Source organism: Mandrillus leucophaeus, unplaced genomic scaffold (assembly GCF_000951045.1).
Source record: "Mandrillus leucophaeus isolate KB7577 unplaced genomic scaffold, Mleu.le_1.0 Scaffold21, whole genome shotgun sequence".
NCBI lineage: Eukaryota > Metazoa > Chordata > Mammalia > Primates > Cercopithecidae > Mandrillus > Mandrillus leucophaeus.
Genome location: NW_012102143.1, coordinates 2,593,639 through 2,612,896, shown reverse-complemented (window position 1 = coordinate 2,612,896; position 19,258 = coordinate 2,593,639). Strand labels below are relative to the sequence as shown.

The window sequence follows — 19,258 nt, the reverse complement described above, 5'->3', positions numbered from 1 at the left end:
AAAATTTTCCCAAATACAGCAAAAAGATTCATGCACAAAGATGCTCATCCAATTATCAATTGGAAACAGTCTTCAATGAGCAAAATTATGGAAATCACTAGAGGTTGCCTATTATGCAATTATTGATATAATGTTTAAGAAGGCTGTGAATATAATAAAAACATCTTTGATAAAATATTAAGTGAAAAAGCTTACATAAAAGTATATATGTAGTACGATAATATTCTGTAAAATTTTATAAGATAATTGAGACATACATGGAAAAAAAATAGACTGGAAAAACCATCCAGAAATTGTTAGCAGTGATTACCTTAAGGTAATGGGGGACAATGTATGTTCTTTCTACATCTCTACATGGTCTAAATTTTCTATAATAGCCAGCTATTATTTTTAATGAAAAAAATAATAAATAAGAGGAGTATCCAATAAGAACAAAGTCAGTAGTGCCTTTCAAGGTTGATTTTGGGTGACTTTTCACATATTTAGGAATAGGGATGGTTCCTTTAATAGGAGCCTGGTGAGTCCAAGAGAGCAAGAGACTGCCTCGTCACTCCTCTGACAGGTAAGAAGCATCCTGAGAAATGAAAACACTTTTCCTGAAGACAGCAGGGTCCTCTTGCTGCAGCATGTTTCAGAATCTGGCCTAATTTGGGAGACTTTTAACAATATGCCAACTAATCAGTCACATAATACAAAAAAGGGAAAAGTAGGCAATCAATTGGAAATAAACAAAGACACAGTACAGAGCATGACCAGGTTCTTATTCATAGGAGAGATGTTCTCCTATATACGTGTTCATCAAAAATAAGATTGAAGGGAAAAGGAGGTGGTAAGAACACACTCAAACTATCAACCTCCAGTCCCAGGCACTGAGACACAGAGAGAAACAGGCACCATTCTGGAGAAACACGTAAAGGAAATGTTCTTCCTTTATATCCATCTTCACGTGTGAAACCAATCACACACTTTCTCAAGGTTTCAGCACACTAGGGTGATTAAAAATCATCCATCCTGTACCCAGGGTCCTGAAAATCTCTCATTTAGTAGTCGATAGCAAAATGGTTCATCAGCATTCCTTAATATGATCTGTAAAAACAAAGAAAGAACACGGTGATAAGAATAGATTTCCCACTTCCATTCTCAGGCAGGATATGGTTTGCTTCAAAATATACTGGGAATATACTGGGAATAGATCCAAATATACCACCAAAGTTGAGAGATTTTTTTTAATAGAAGCAGCTCTGAGAACGTTTTTTTTTTTTTAAAGATGTGTATTCTGACCAGTTTGTCGGTGTGAACTGCGTGACTCAGGTTGAATGATCAAGGCTCAACTCATTCAATCTAGGTTAAAATCCAGAACGTTTCTGAGCATTTTATTTGCTCAGTGGTTTCTGTATAAATTTTAAAAAATGAATTAAAACTGAAATAACTTACAAAAATGTGGGTTTATGATGAGCCCCCCAAAGAACAACTTAGATTCTTTTAATGAACTAGAACGTAAGCGCAGCAAATGCAAGAATCAATGGATTATGATGCAGGAAATGAACAATTTCCAGGGGCCTTCCTTAAGGTAAGGTCTATTCCTATAGTCTTCGAGGAGGGTGCCCACTCCTTAAGTGTGAAGATAGGAGAAAACAAATGGCTTGCTCTCACCCTGGATTCTTATTTCCTTTCAACTTTGGTGTAAGAGAAGGAAAACAATAGACAATTACCTGTTTATTTCATCCCAGCTTCCTGGATCAAAGGCTGATTCAGGGATGGAGACGGGGGAATTGGTAAAGGCTTGTCCCCAGGGTCAGCTCCTCGCCCACATCAAATGGTTGCCAGTTCACTCCCACAAGAGGCTGACACTGTCTTCCCTGACCACTACCCCAGGGAAAGATTACCGTCACCCCTCTAGAGAAAGAAGCCTCAGGAGGCACTGGCAGAGTATACCTAGCTGGTTGCCTGTAAAGTTATATTTTCAGTGACGTTAAGGATATGACAAACACACCATTCAAAAAAATGATCTTATATCTAGAATTAAAAAGCATACGAAAAATTGAACATGCCAAATTTGTTGTCTCTAAGACCACCAGTGGTTCTGAATTTTGGGGGCACCTGTTTTCTCACGAACTCTTTTGATCCTCTTTTTTTCTGTGTAGACGCAAATATCTACACCTGCACACACATAAAAAGTAGGTGATGTCCTTCTCTTAGTTCCTTTTCATTCATCAATTACTTAATTCTCAGTATGTTAATTAAAGTTTAAAGTTAAACAAAGGACAAGTTGATAGGAAATCAGTGTGTCTGCCCATTTTACTCACAGCACATTTGAGAAAGAATGAGAGATGAGAAGATTGGAGATTTAAGAGGGGGATGTGTGTGTCTGAATCTGACTCTTCTCTGATGATTACAACTCTTTAATCACCTTTAGATTTGTATCATTTTAGTTGTTTTACGTTCCTGATTTTTTTTTCTACATTTCAGCTGACAAACAAAATAGCATGTGTTTCAAAATCCAAATTGTAATTTATTATAAGGTTTAATAGTGTTTTCATTAAACACAATTATGAAAGAGTTGAAATAAGTTCTCCCTTAATATGCAAGGCTTATTTTTTTGAGCACATTAGGAGGCTGTACCTCCCTTTCAGATTACATCAAATATGCATCAATCTTGCTCTAACGAAGCCCTCCATAATACAGTGCTTTTTGATATGAGCTATAACTGTCAGAACCCAAGGAAAAGAATTCTGAGACCGGAAAGATTGAAAGGAACCTGATGCAACATGATTTCCCCTATAGCACAATCATCCCATGAATATAAATTTCTGCAGCTTACGTACTTAATGCATAGACAGTGGTCAGTATATGAGGTCAGTGCCAGGGTCAGCACAGTTCTGAGCACTGAGCAGGTACTCAATAAATACTCATGGAAGGAAGGGAAGAGAGGAAGGAGAAAGAAGAGAATTCTTCATTATGTTTCCATTCCTTACAATTTGCTTTCTCAAAAAAAAAATTCTAATCCAGTGGAATGCCCATTGCTGTTTTTTTCCTAACTCGACATGTCCCTAAAAACATTCTTAACATTTGGTTTTAAGATTTGGACAGGTAATGAGAAAACATAATAAAAGCAAATGGTAAGACCATGGACCAAAGCCTTGGGTTAAATTTTGCCAGTAAATTGAATTGCATTTTAATTGTGCAAAAGAACTATTGTTAAAAACCTTGAATGCCTCACCAAAACATTTTTTGTTAGCAAAAAGATGATTAACATATTTGTATATTCATAGTAATAAATATAATATGAGAATAAAACATTTTTGGGTGCTGATCTGTAAATACATTCATGATACAGAATTAAGGAAGATTAAAAAATAGCAGATCTTGGAACAGTGTGGCCTTGTTTCAATTCATGCCAAAATAGCTGTATAGGTTACAAGTGTTTTAAAAGGTCCTACAGGACAAGATACTTAAAACCTGTCCCTAACAATGCTAACCCCTGGTGTGGGGGCCAAAATTGGTAGGGAAGGTAATGTGAGAAGGAACTTCAACTTGTTTCCTTCTGTATGTCTGTAATTTTTTTTTTCACAATGCGTTATTTTCAAATTTGGTAATTTATGGAAATAACTGAGAAAAAATCATGATTTTAAATTAGTCTTAAAAGATGCAAATTTTCAGAGCAAAGTAAAAAGCCATTAGAATGACTCACCTTGCTATAATTAGATTTTCTCCATTAGAGTTCATACAGTTTTATTTTATTTTATTAGCAATTTCTTTCAGAAGACCCTTGAGATCATTAAGCTTGGAAAGAGAAAAAAATAGAACCAGTCTTAAGATAAATTTTCCAACTTTCATTTTTAAATTATTGCTCCGTGCCTTTTCTAAGAAACAGACATGTCTACTAAATAGCAAGTACAGCACATCTAAAATAAGGCAGAATGAGAGTGGCATGTGATATTTCAGATCCTGATCATTGCTTACTTTTTGAAATCATATCACTAGCAATTAGTTAGCAAACCAATTAATATTAACTTTATTCAGAGGCAAATCATTAGTGGCTCCCAAATAGAGATAATAGATTTCAATAATACGAACAAGTAATACGTAAAAAAAAAGTTCTATGTAACTAACATTAATAAAATTATAAGATACTAATTAAGTTTTGCTTTAGTAAAAGTATAATACCAATAAAAATAATGTGATACTAATAAAATTTTTGCAAATAAAAGATCTCCCCACACACACAAAAACAGCACACAATTTAAGTAAGAGACATAATGAAATTAATCTTGATCCATGCATGTTTCACAAATTTATTACAAAAGATACATGAAGTCATTTTAAATTACACGTCATATTAGTACACTTGATAAAAGCAATTTCTGTATAGTTTGGTTTCTAATTTGCTATATCACTCACTCAAGAAACAAAAAATCTGTATTTAAGTTGGGCTTAATTTCAGTAGTAACTTTTTTCTTTAACTGTTTAAAAATAAAAGAACAAAATGAAACTATAAGTGCTAATGGCTTCCTAAAATAAATAAGGCATAGTAAGATCCATACCTTACAGGCATAAGATGAATTGTATTGTTTTCTGGTATAATGAGATGGGGAAATTTTGTATTCCCTATAGGAGCTTTTGAGAGAGCCTTGTATTTGTTAATAGTAAAATGACTTTAGTAAGCTGTTTAAAGTAGAGCAAAAACTCCAAGAGCAAAATACATTTTAAAAAAGAGATAGGTGAAAAACAATGGGAAAAAAAAATCATTGAAAGTAAGAGTTGGTTTTTTGAAAAGATAAACAAAATCAACAAACCTTTTAAAAAAAGGAAGAAGACACAAATAAATACAATCAGAAATGAGAAAGACAACCTTACAGAGAGGGCATAGAAACGAAAGGAATCTGAAGGGGCTAATATAAACAATTATATGCAAAAAGGTAGATAAACCTGGAAGAAATGGAAATATCCCAGAAATGTACAACTTACAAAGACCTGAATCAAGAAGAAATACAAAGCCTGAACAGACAAACAACAAATGAAGAAAAAAAAATCAGCAATCAAAAAGCTTTCAACAAAGAAAAGCCCAGGATGGCTTACTGGGAAATCAGATGGCTTACTGGGAAATTCTGGCAGACAGTCAAAGAAGAACAAATACCAAACCTTAGACTCTTCCAAAAAATAGAAAAGGGAACAAGTACAAATTCATTGTGTGAGGCCAGCATTATTCTTTTACCAAAGCCAGAAAAAGAAAACAAGAAAGAAAACTATAGGCCAATGTTCCTGAGGAACATAGATACAGAAATCTCACTAAATTACTAGCAAACTGAATTTCAGAGCACATTAAAAGGCTCCGTGGAGACACCACCACCCAGTGGTATTTATCACTGGTATGCAAGGGTGGTTCAACATATGAAGATTCATCAGTGTGATACACCACATTAACAGAATGAAAGATAAAAACCACACGATCATCTCAATAGATGCAGAAAAAGCAGTTGACAAAATTCAAGGTCTTTTCATGATTAAAAAAAAAAAAAAAACTCTCAACAAAATAGGTATAGAAGGAACTTACCACAACACAATAAAGGCCATATATGAAAAACCCACAACTAACATCATACTTCATGGGGTAAAACTGAAACCTTTTTCTCTAAGATCTAGAATAAGGCAAGGATGCCCATTCTCACCACTGCTATTTAACAGCATGAGAAGTTCTAGCCAGAGAAATCAGACAAGAAAAAAAGAAAAGAAAAGCCATCTAAATAAAAAAGAAAAAAACTAAAATTATCTGTTTGCAGATAACATAATCTTATATGAAGAAAACCCTAAAGACTACACACACACACACACACACACACACACAAAAACTGTTAGAACTGCTTGGCGCGGTGGCTCACGCCTGTAATCCCAGCATGTTGGGAGGCCAAGGTGGGCAGATCACGAGGTCAGGAGATGGAGACCATCCTGCCCAACATGTGAAACCCTATCTCAACTAAAAATACAAAAATTAGCCGGGCATGGTGGTGCGCACCTGTAATCCCAGCTACTCAGGAGAATTGCTTGAACCCAGGAGGCGGAGCTTGCAGTGAGCTGAGATTGCACCACTGCACTCCAGCCTGGGTGACAGAGTGAGACTCTATCTCAAAAAAAAAACAAAAAAACAAAAAACAACAACAACAACAACAAAAAAAAAAACTGTTAGAACTAATAAATAAATTCAGTATATTTGCAGGATACAAAGTCAACATACAAAAATTAATGGCATTTCTATACCTCAACAAAGAGCTATCTAGAAGGGAAATTATGAAAACAATCCATTAATATAATTAACAAAAGGAATAAAGTTCTTAGAAATTTAACAGAGAAGTAAAAGACTGGTACACTGAAAATTATAAAACATCGATAAAGGAAAGTTTAAAAGACACAAATAAATGGAAAAACATCCCATGTTCATGGATTGAAAAAATGAATATAGTTAAAATATCCATTCTACTCAAAGAAGTCTACAGATTCAATGCAATCCCTATCAAAATACCATGGGCATTTTTTTTTTTTTACAGAAATAGAAAAAAAAAATCCTAAAATGTATATAATACCACAGAAGATTCTGAATAGCCAAAGCAATCTTGAGCAAAAAGAACTAAGCTGGAAGCATCACACATCCTGACTTCAAATTATATTACAAAGCTAAAGTAATCAAAACAGTATGGTACTGGCATAAAAAAGACATATAGACCAACGGAATAGAATAAAGAGCCTAGAAATAAATCCACGTATTTATAGCCAACTGATTTATCTAAAGGCATCAGTGGGGAAAGTCTCTTCAATAAATGGTTTTGAAAAAACTGAATATCCACATGTAAAAGAATAACATTGGACCCCTATCTCACACTATACACAAAAATCAACTCAAAATATCGGATCAAAGTCTTAAACATAAGACTTGAAACTGCAAAACTCCTAGAAGAAAGCCTAGGGAAAAACTTTCTTGACTTTGGTCTTGGCAATGAATTTTTGGATATGACTCCAAAAGCAAGGACAACAAAAGCAAAAATAATCAAGTGGGATTATATAAAACAAAATCTTCTTCACAACAAAGGAAGCAATAAGTAAAATAAAAGGGCAACCTATGAAGTGGGAAAAAGAGATTTACAAACCATTTATCAGTAAGCACCTAATATCCACAATACATAAGGAACTCACACAACTCAATACCAAAAATACAAATAAACTGACTAAAAAGTGGGCAAAAACTTAAATAGACACTTCTCAAAAGAAGAAATTCAGATGTCAAACAGGTATATAAAAAGGTGCTCAGCACTTAATCATAGGGAAATGCAAATCAAAACCACAATGAGACCATACCTCACATCTGTTATGATGGTTATTACCAAAAAGGCAGATGACAAGTGTTGGCAAGGAGGTGGGAAAGGGGGAACTCTTGTACACTATTGGTGGGAAGGTAAGTTGATATAGCTATTACAGAAAACAGTATAGAAGTTCCTCACAAAAATAAAAATATAGTTATCATATGATCCAGCAATCCCACCTCTGGGTTTAGATCCAAAAGAATTGAAATCAGGATCACAAAGAGATATCTGCCTTCTCACATTCACTGCTGCATGATTCACAATAGCCAAAATATGGAAACTACCTAATGTCCATCAAGAGATCAATGGATGAAGAAAATGTGGTATATACCTATAATGGAATATTTTTCAGCCTTAAAATAAGGAAAGAAATCCTGCCATTTTCCACAGCATAAGTGGAGCTGAAGGACATTATGCTAAACAAAATAAGCCAGACACAGAAAGAGAAATACTGTGCTATCTCACTTATATGTGAAATCTAAAAGAGTCAAACTCATCGAGTCAGAGAGTAGCATGGTGGTTGCCGGGGGCTAAGAAGAAGGGGTAAATAAGGTGATACTGGTCAAAGGGCAGAAAATTTCTGTTATGCAAGATAAATAAATTCTAGAGATCGACTGTACAGCATGGTGACAACAGTTAACAATATTGGACCCATGAAATTTGCCAGGAGGAGAGATTTTAAATTAATCTCATTCCCTCACACATACCTACAACACTCACAGATGGTAAATATGTAGAAGTAATACGATGTTAATTAGCTGGGCTGGGTTGTAGTGATCATTTTGCAATATATACATGCATCAAACCATCAAATTGTACATTTTAAATATATGTAATTTGATATGTCAGTGATATCTCAATAAATTTGTTTTAAAATAAATTTAAGAGATTCCAAAAGTTTTCTTGAGAAACAAAAGATTATCCCTAAAATTCTGTGTGAGCAAAAAGAAGGAGGGTTTTTTGGTTGTTCAGAAGGGGAGGTAAGAGGACAGAGGGGAAAATTTAAAAGAGACAGAGAGCAAGGGGAAAGGGAGGAGGAGAGGGAGGCGGTGGGACCACCTGAGTGATGGCCAAGGCTCTGCGCTGTGCAGTGGGGGTCCAGGCTGACGAACATCGAACATTCTGGACCCTGGGAGTCAGGTCAGCTGGTCCTGTATCCACAATTCTACTGCTTCTCCTCTGACCCAGGGCCCAGGCTGGGGCCAAGTCTCCCACCCTGTCCCTCTCTTCCTGCATCCACTGTTGCTGCCCTCCTCTATCCACTCTCTGCATGTCCCACAGCAGAGTCAGAACCAAGGTGTGGCTTGGGGAAGCTTTTGCCCAAACCCTAAGACGGCTTTCCATTAGCTTCCTCCAAAGTCACCCCAAATAAACTCTCAAATAAAAAACAAAACAACAAAACAAACTAAAATACTGTTTTCTCTACAAACACGCCACGTAGAAGAGTTCCTACCGCGTCCAACTCCCCAACCAGATTGCTGGAGCCTCTCCTCCACGATCATTCTGATCACTCAGAGAGCACTTTGAAAGGAGGATTCCAGATAGGTCCCTCTTGGGTTTTAAAACTCCCTGAGTCTTCCCTTGCGTGGGAATAAAATCCAAGTCTATAGAGGCAAGCAAGTTCCCAGGCAGAATAACCCAGACTCCCCTACTTCTTCCCACTGGGCTCTCTTCCGGTTCATGCTGCCCCTCATTGCAGCTGCTTAGAACAACCCACGGTTCTCTAGACTTAGGACCTTCACAGCTGACAACTACTACCTAGATTTTTTAAATGTTGGGGGTAAATAACACAAGAAACTGTAAACAGATACGTTCTTATATGAGAGCTCTGCAAAGGACCCCTTTTGTTCATTTATTCATTCAATAAACATTTATTAAGGCTCTATACTATGGACAAGGTACTGGGTGGTATAGATTTTGCCAAACCAGATGGGTCTTGTCTACCCACCGAACAGCCACAATACTGGAAGGTCTATGAATGTCATCATCCAGGATGCCATTCTCAAAATAACGTGATAGAATACCAAATATTATCTCCTCTTCAGAGCCTGGCAGGCATCTAGCATATAGGAATCGATTGTGATTTCTGATTGTGATTTGAACCTGATTATAATTTTAGCTACCCAGCTCAGAGTGAGGGCAGGCACACTCTGTCTATGCCTGGAGTTCGTATGCGTACTCACGCATTTCCAATGCCCTCCAAATAAAACAGGCAACAAATCAGAGTGGCAGCAAAGACGAGCATCGAGGCACACAGGCCCCCAGAAAGCTCTTTTGAGCCTTCCTTATGTTCCCTATAATTGTAAGCATCTTCACCTGCCTCCACAGCTGAACGAAAGAGAAGAGGGGGCCCTGAGTCAGACTAGACAGAAAAGATTTTAGACATCATGGAATTGGGACTTCAAGACGCTTACCTGGGTGATGCTTAGAGCATAAGAAGCATTTCCATTCCAGCACCCAGCTCTTAGACAGTGAATTAAGAAAGCTGAATATAACTTCTTTTTATTTTCTGACCATAACTACTGGCCTCTAGTTGAAAGCTCAAAGATATTAGTGACCAAAAAAAAAAAAAAAAATCCAAACTATTAACAGATCCATACCTTTGTATCCAGTTGTCTAAATCGATGCCTCATTCTGCAAAGAAATTAATGAAAAACGAAGTGAACAAGAGAAAAAGAGATTGAGAGAGGGCTATTAGGCTCCATTTTGCAGTCTTTTAAATTAAAGTACAGAATACAAGTCATTTTCACTCTCAGCTAGATCAAGAATCAGCTGCATTTACCTTTCTTTCTGATTGTCTTCCTAGTACCCAAACAAAGCAGAATTTTGTCTCATCACAATTAGAAGCACAGCACATAAATACTATCTCTGTTGATAGGGTGTTGAAAAATGACTTGTAAGTCTGTCTGTGCCTTGCAAAACCTAGATGTCAGAGTCTAGGGACAGAGGAGAGCTTATGGCACCGTCTCTGCTGTTAAAAGAGAATGAGCATCCCATGCTTCTTTCAACAGCTGTATTGAACCCAGCAAAGGTATTCGTTGTGCTTATGTATACTCATATTTTGTTAGAGTGAAACTTGAGGTGTTTTGAGCTCTCAGGAAGAGTGACAGCTGTCAGTGAAGAACGTTGACCTTTACAATAAGAGCACACTCTACACACTTCACAGCATATGACTTGTGGGCCACCTACAGACTTAGCTATGACTTATCTATTTCTATAAGATGTTTTATCAATGTATTTCTTAATCACATGGATTTTATAACAGCTTCAGGCGATTCATAAATGAATTCAGGATTTTTCAGGGGCAGCCTGTAATAGATCAAGAAAATGGTTTGTCTATCTTCTCGTCTCTGTACTTCTTCACCACAAAGATAAATAGGTGTGTGGCACTTGCAAGATAATGCCAATGGCCCATGACCTGTGAGTCTTGCCAGAACCCACCTCTGCAGCTGCAGCAGGGGACCCACCCTCTTCTCGTTACCCAGTTTCATGGCCCTGCACTGCAGGCTCCAAATACCTCTTTCTCTCCCAGGGCCTTGAAGGGCAATTGGGATAGTAGATGGGTGTTTTTTCCCCTTCTCCAAAGGCTGGCACACACTTATGTGTTTGTCACCTTCAATTGCCCGGGTAATATCTTTGTGGTGGTATTGCTCTCTGTTGAAAATGCTCTTTACTGAGTTTGCTCAGATAAGCTGCCTACAATCTGTGGGCTTATGTCTAGAGGGAGCCTTGCAAAGTAGAAAGGGACGTCTGACATACTCCTCTGAGGTGTCGTTGGCTTTCGTGTTGATCTTGACAAGGTAATTTTCCTTCATGACACCCTCCCATGCCAAAGTCTCGTTGTCCTCATTTTTGAAACCTTGAATAATGAGAAAAAGAAAACACTCAAATTGTTTCATTTGCCCCTTGCTTCCTAAATTAAGATCTTCTAGGCATTTTGTGAGACTCTGGAACTAAGAATGAGATTTATCCTGCACAGGCTGGTCTGACTAATGTTACCTCCTAGTGACAGCATCAGAGTGATGGAATAGTAATGGCTTTCTCCGTAACAATGAGGAATTGAAGCTGCCTGCGTGAAATAAGAATGCAATCTTTATTCTAAATAGACATCGATCCAAATCCTATCTGTGTGTTTTGTGACTTAGCAAAATCATTCCACTAATGAATTTAGTCTTCCCATTTGATATGTGCTCTTCTTCCATTTTGATGACATAAAAATGCTAAACCATTCAGCTAGATAATTGCTGATGAATTGTGTACCTACTCTCAACCTAAAATTGGGGTAGGAGATCTGCAGGAGAGGAAAATAAGCCCAAGGCATTGTTCCTGTCCTGAAACATGAGACGTGGACCTCAAAGAAAATTCACCTAAGATAGAGCATGCCCTAAAATTGTTCTGGGACATATTCAAGTAAGATTCTTAGTTCAATTAATTATGGTGCCTGAGCCTTTCAGATGACAAGACAACAAAAGAACAGATCCACATGTCACCTATATTTCAAGTACAAATGCAATGGATGTCAAACCTCCACACAAATTCACGGGGACAGGAGCGCACATATGCCCACACACACGTCCACTTGAAATAAATTTATGTCGTTTTTAACTTTTGAGTTACCATTTAAATGTATTCATCAACATCTTAGAGTTTAGGAATAATTATAAGATTTCTCTGGATTTAAAAAGAATTAATTGGGGGTCAAAGACAGAACCAATATGCATGTGGTTGGATAAAGCAAATTCTTTGTGTGTGTCTGTGTGTGTGTGTGTGTGTGTGTGTGTGTGTGTGTAGATGAAGTTTCACTCTTGTCGCCCAGGCTGGAGTACAGTGGTGCAATCTCGGCTCACTGCAACCTCCGCCTCCTGGGTTCAAGCAAATCTCCTGCCTCAGCCTCCCAAGTAGCTGGGACTACAGGCGCATACCACCAAACCCAGCTAATTTGTATATTTTTAGTAGAGACGGGGTTTCATCATGTTGGCCCAGGCTGGTCTCAAACTCCTGACCTCAAGTGGTCTACCCACCTCAGCCTCCCAAAGTTCTGGGTTTATAGGCTTCAGCCACTGCGTGCAGCCTCGATTTAAGCAAATTCTACATAGCAAATATGGATTTATTTTTAAGTGTGGTTACTCATTTTACAAAATAATTCTTAACTAATTTTTTGAATTGTATTTTTCCCAGCAAAGAAGTTTCAATGTCTTTTCTTCAAACAAAATCAATGAGGAAGTCCAACAGGAGTGCTTAAAAATCAGCACGGAAAGGGTAGACACTCCTGGACACAGACAGCCAGAAAGCAAGGATGACAAATTACCAAAAAATAAAAAAAAAATGACCAACCTCTGTAACAGTCAAAGAAATTGCTGATTGAAATGATGACATAGCATTTTCACTAACCATACTGGAAAATTAGCAGTGAAATAATGACTATATCCCGTACTGGCAAGAACGTGGATAAATAGTCCTTCCATATGAGGGGAAAATCTGTCAGTTGTTATTGCCTTAGGGTAATGAGGGACCAGAAGGTGGAGGAGGGGGGACAGGCAATATACAAAGACTTAAGAGGTACATACCCTTTATTTAGAAATTTCTCTTTAGAAATAACTCAAAGGAAAAAAGTATTCATGTGCTCAGAAACGAATGCATAGAACTCTTTAACATAGCATTTTATGCTAGCAAAAGCATTGAAACAATCTACATGGTTAACAAGGAACTGATTAATTATGGTGCATCCATAGGCTAGAATACTACTCCACAGCTGAAGATTGTCATATAGATTAGATTGTTATTTGTGGATATGGAAAAAGTTGGCAATGTATTATTAGTTAAATGAGCAAGTTAGATTATGGATGTGTGTACACAGAGCAATCCAATTCCTACACACCCACACAAGAATAACAGAATAAACACCAGTGTGTTGACAGTATTTACCTCTGGATGGTGGGTTACATGTGCTCTTCATCTTTATTTGTGCTTTCCTATATTTTTCAAATGTCCTATAATGAATATGGATTGCTTTCTGAATCATGAAAAACAATATATTTTATGAAAAAGCAATTACTGGGTAGCATACTTTTTTAGTACTTGAAAATGTCACCAAAAAAAGTACCAAAAGTCAAACTTTGGATTCTACTTATCTGAAAGTCATTTGAAAAATCCAAAGAAGAACAATTTCAAAATTAAACCCATGACGTCGTTGTCATTTGGAGGCAAAGCAAAGTACATGTAGGAAATGAATTGCCAACTAGAGGTCCTGGCAACTGCCAAGTGCTGTGGTTTCAGGCATTAGTCATCGCCAAGGAGATGAAGCAAATGAGCAGGCAGTGACAGGCACCCTGGGGGGTCGGCAGTTAGTAAGTGGGGCTTCTGGCTCTCTCTGTCCCATTACCACCATACCACCCGAGGGTGGAGAAAGATCCTGTCCTTCTGCCATCTCCTATTCTCACTGTTTCTTTGTTTCTTCCTGAGAATATAAACTGTCTGAAAAGGGATAACATCAGCAGTTACATCATTTCTCTGATTATTATGAGATCGCCACTCTCCCAGGGGCCCACTTGGGAGACAGGTCCAAATTCACTCATTCATGTCTGACTTATCTGGTGGCTTCCTTGAGCTGAAGCCTCTTGTCATTTGCTGGCCAAATTGGGGGATTTGTTTCCATTTTATAGTCATATTGTGCTTAATCAATAAATACGTTTTAGGGGAATGTAATGAATTTTGTCCTGCCTTTTCAACCTCATCCCTAATCTGGAGTACTGAATTTCCCGATTCTCCTGATCCTGGACTGAGTACAATGTATCTTTGGAGAATGGACCTTTATCCCATGCAGTCCCTTCCTCCCACACATCCTCAACCTGAATCCCACTAGTGATGGGCAGTTCACTACCTGCACAGAACAATTAATCTCATTTCCAGATAGCCCACACTGTTAGACATTGTTCTTTGTACTGAATCAAAATCTTCCTCACTGCAACTTTTATCCATTGTTTGTTTTTTCCCCTGAATCATTCAGAAAAAAGTATGATGCTTGTAGGGCTTCCGTTACATGAAGGCACAGAATGGCCCCCTAAGTCTTCTCCCAGGTCTTATAGCCACCAGCCATGACATGGCTTCAAGACAGAACCAACAAGAGTCCTGAGGCGTGTCATTAAGTGTTTCTAGTATCTGGGTGCCATTTTTGAGTATAGTCAAATTCCAGATCTGAACTTCCAAATCCTCTCCCTGATGTAAAGACTTTTTGTGCTTTTAGTTAGAATGGAATCACTTTGTCTTTCAAGGCAAAACGATGGAAAGAAAGACAGCAACTTATCCAAATTGTCAAAACACTTTCTTCATTAAGAACGGCAGTTACGTATGTGTGATTGTTAATGACATCCCCAAAGTGACATTTAACATCTTAAAATAATGCCGTTAAAAGAGTTGACTACGATGATTCTTTAAGGTGTGACAGGAGTTCGGGGTCGTGAATACATTTGCATTCTGAAAGCCAGACTTTAGGGCTCACAGCTATAGGGAGAACACAGAAATATGTTATGATCAATATTTAAAGTAATATTTATGAGTACTTTGTCTCCATTTCTAAGTAGTTCAAGAACCCCACAAAAACGATGCTTCCTGGCAAGTTAAATGTTTCTTAATTGCCACCAATTACCATGTCTAGGTTAGCAAAATTTATATTTTTACTTTCTGAATCTTCAAAATATTTGAGATTACACTAAAGGCACAGACAGAATCAGCCCTCTATGGAACATGAATCCAGTGGTGGCCGCCGTCAGTGACCATTTTATCAAATACCCTTAGGAAAAAAACAGAAGGCAACACCTGTCCAGCAGCCGCGGAAAGACACAACACCTGCGAACAGTAGAATGAGGATTTTAAAAAAAGCAGAGAGAAGGACCACCTAACCCTATTCCTTTAGTCACATGTACTGGATTCTCCCCTAGATTTTCCACTTCCAAATTGCCCTTGACTCCAAATTTCCTATCTAACAGCGACTTTTCTTTTTTCAGTAGTGTTCCAGGTGGAAGCGGGGGAGCATCTCACGACCCTCCCCTCCGCCAACATCTTCCCCAAGTCACAGGAGTGAGCATCAGGACCTGAGAAGCCAATTCCACGTGGTGATTTGTGGGTCTCTCCAAACTGGCCCTGGGAGTTTCTTTGCTCACTTCTGCCTTGAGGGAAACAAGTCCAATCATCAATGAGGTGTCATGATGTATGTTTCATGGTTCTTGTCACCATTTCTTGCACTGTCGTGTCTCCTGTCTACAATTTTTCCTTCCTCTGGGATTCAGGATGGCACATTGTGACTTGGTGGGCTGAGGGCAGGGAGAGGGGGACTGTATGGAGCTAAAACGTGGCTGTAGGATACAGCCCAAGCCTTACACTCGTCTCCTACAACCCTCAGTCCCGAGGTCTTCTCTCCCCTGCCCACCTACCTCTCTTAACTCCCTCATCCCTCTGCCCACTCCTTGCTCTGTCGTGCCATCTCAGCCTCTGCCCCTTTGCCTGGCTGATTCCAATTCATCTTCTGGGTCTTAGCTTGAATATTCCCTTCCTCCATAAATATTCCCTGAGGCACTCTAGTCAAGGGTTTAAATGTCCTCTCTGTGGCCATCATAACCCCCTGCACAATCCCTAAAATTAGTGTTTCCCACACTTTTAAATTAAGGCCTTTCCATTTTCATTCTCTGCTCCCCACTCTCCCAGATGATGAGCCCTGCTCAAGGGCACAGATAGCTTCTGTCTTATTTAGCACCATATCCACAGGGCCCACTGTCATGTGGCAGGCGCTTGGCATGCATTTGTTGAATTGGCTCTCCTAGGCCCCCTCACTCCCTGCATCGCAGGCTCTCCATGAAATTATCTACCTCACCTCTGGTCTAGCTCCCACCAAATGATGGCCTCCAGGCCCAGCCCATGTGCTGTTGTTCATGGCTGCATCCCCAGAACTGAGACTTCATGTTTGTGCAGGACTGACCCCCTCCTGCAAGAGGACTGCTTTTACACTATTTATTTTTATAGGTGCTAAGCGGGGGGTGCTCCTTTTCATGCTGTGCTTTTCTTGCCTGTGCACAATTTCCACACATCCTTGTGCTCACTCAGTTTTCCAATTTAGATCTGTGGGTAGTGTGGGGTGCGTTTTACAGAACTCTGCCAAAGTGGACTGTGGCAGGAAATGAGGTTGGTAGACTCTTGCTTCTGAAATTTATTAGAACTCAGTGATGTTCCTTTCTAACTTTTATCCCCCTACTTAGACATTTTATGAGCACTTTTTTTTTATTGGTTTCTGGGGGCCGTCCAGAATATAAGTGATGATAGGGTTTAGGACCCACTACCTCAAAATATGGCACCATGGCATATTGGATATTTTAAACAGAAAGAACTGGAGAAAAACCACACAATCAGGAAGGTCTCTCTGATCTGACTTTTCCTGCCCCTCTCCCCTGAAGCAGGTCATATCACCTAGGAAGGATTTTCTGAACTTCCCCTACAGCAGGTCATAGGACCCTCATGTGAGAGGCACCCTCCTTATACGTAGAGGAAAAGAGTGTCCTCATCTCCAAAGACACAGGGATGCAGAGAGAAATGTGAATGCATAGGCGTTGCTAGGTCTCCCAGTTTATTACCATGGGATCATACTCTGTTTGCCCTATCCTATTTCTCCACAACCCTCCACTCTTCATTAAACCTACCATTAAAAATGTTCAAGTTTGGCTGAGAACAGTAGCTAACGCCTGTAATCCCAGAACTTTAGGAGGCTGAGGCAGGCGGATCACTTGAGGTCAGGAGTTCGAGACCAGCCTGGTCAACATGGCGAAACCTGTCCCTACTAAAAATACAAAAATCAGCCTGGCACGGTGGTGCCCCCCTGTAATCCCAGCTACTCGAGATTCTGAGGCAGGGGCGTTGCTTGAACTCCGGAGGTGGAGGCTTCAGAGAGCCAAGATTGCGCCACTGCACTCCAGCCCAGGGGACAGAGCGAGACACCATTTCCAAAAAAAAAAATAAAGGTTGTTTCTTTGGATCTTCCTTTCCTTATGAAGGCTCCGATGCCACATAAAACTTACATTAAATTTCTATGCTTTCCTCTTGTTACTCTGTCTTTTGCTATAGGGATCTCAGCCATGAGCCTAAGATAGGTAGAAGAAAAGATATTTTTCCTCCCTGACCGTAATGAGATAACCGAATAATTTATAAATATCAAGGAAGCCATTAGCCATTTCATTCCCAAATTGCCAAAGGTCATTTTCTGGAGCCAAGTTTATGCATTTTAAAAACATCGACATAGGGCCGGGGGACAGTGGCTCATGTCTGTAATCCCAGCACTTTGGGAGGTCGAGGCGGGCAGATCACGAAGTCAGGAGTTCAAGACCAGCCTGGCCAAAATAGTGAAATCCTTTCTCTACTAAAAATACAAAAATTAGCCAGGCTTGGTGGCAGGCGCCTGTAGTCCCAGCTACTTGGGAGGCTGAGGCAGGAGAATTGCTTGAACCCAGGAGGCGGAGGTTGCAGTGAGCCGTGATCGTGCCACTGTACTCCAGCCTGGACAACACAGTGAGACTCGGTCTCAAAAATAAATAAATAAATAAATAAATCATCCACATTGACCACAGATGCTGCTCAGAAAGAATGTGCTCAGGAAAGGATTTTTTTAAAGAATGGAAAACATACTCGATCTTCAAATTACTTGTGAAAATATATCAATTTTGGAACAGTAGTAACAGAAAATCAGCTAAGTGCAGATTATGCTGAAGAAGCTCTTTCTTAAAGATTTGCTGGAACTGCCTGGGCATGGTGAGGATCAGGAAAGGCACCCTGGGGTCAGCCCATGTAACCAGCATTTTCCAGGCATGAATGCAGCTGCAGATGTCAGGGCACAGAAAATTTGGTTTTAAATTGTTCAAGGCATCAAAGATAATGTTGGACTGCTCAAACTACCCAAGTCTAGTATGGTAGGTGAGTTAATGAGAGGTAAGCCCCCGTGCACCTTGCTCCAAGGGAGCCACGCATTTCTGGTGTGATTGGGAGTAGGACGGGCAGTGAGAAGCTCTCCTTCTTTTGATAGACCAGCGTTGGGTGGGGGAGGCACTCTCAGAGGACCAGCGCATTCAGCTCAGTGATGCCTAGAGTGGTAGGTGTCCAAACAGGGCCATGATGGCCAAACAGGGCCATGGAGTCTTCCACCCACCGGGTAGGCTGTCCTTCCCACCCAGAAGCGGAGTCACATTCTCTACCAGCTCTGTCTGGGTGGGCCTGTGACTTGCTTGGGCTAATAGAATGCAGCAGAAGTGACGTCATCTGACTTTCTCAGCCACGGCCTCAGGGGCCTTGCAGCACCTGCTCTTTGCAGGAACCCAGCTGCTATGTGTGGTGACACTGAGACTCCCTGTGCTGCCTAGCCAGCCCTGCACGTGAGAATGCGTGTGGACGTCCGGACCAGCCAGCCTGGGGCCCAGCTTCCAACCACTGGATGCTTCAAGGAGCAGAGGCAGCCAGCCCAGCCCAGCCCTGCCCCGCCCCAGGAGGGACCCACAGAATCAAGGGCAAATAAATGCTTTCAAGAAACCAAGTTTCGGGGTGACTTGTTACACAATTATATATAAGTGATTCACTTAGAGACCTAAAGTGGCCCTCCTTTATTTTTTTCACAAGAAGGTAACTGAAAATGAAAATCCTGAAGGTACCAAAGCATGGTCCAACCTGAGTCATTAACTCTACATCCCTTAGCACACAGGGCCATGTGAAGACCAGAAGGGTGACCAGCAGTCCCTGAAACCAAGGAGGTTCCCAGAAGGCAGAAATTTCCATGTTACAATTGGGATAGTCCTGGGCAGATAGGCACAAGCTGCTCACCCTAACTGAATGGGTACACTCTGCTAACCTGAACAGGATGGGGTCAAGCTGCTCACCCT

The 19,258-nt window shown here is 39.8% G+C and overlaps 1 protein-coding gene across 1 annotated transcript in view; it reads right to left on the bottom strand.

Moving 5' to 3' along the window:
- Window positions 1-245: 245 nt before the first annotated feature.
- The window catches only part of TRPM8 (transient receptor potential cation channel, subfamily M, member 8), a 99,328-nt gene continuing 80,315 nt past the window's right edge, over window positions 246-19,258 (bottom strand). Inside the window, exons 23-26 of the mRNA XM_011980276.1 lie at window positions 11,112-11,211; window positions 9,953-9,986; window positions 3,692-3,783; window positions 246-1,086 (exon numbers count right to left, since the gene is read on the bottom strand). Coding sequence (XP_011835666.1) covers window positions 3,733-3,783; window positions 9,953-9,986; window positions 11,112-11,211 — 185 coding nt within the window. The 3' untranslated portion in view covers window positions 246-1,086; window positions 3,692-3,732. The remainder of the gene's footprint in view (window positions 1,087-3,691; window positions 3,784-9,952; window positions 9,987-11,111; window positions 11,212-19,258) is intronic.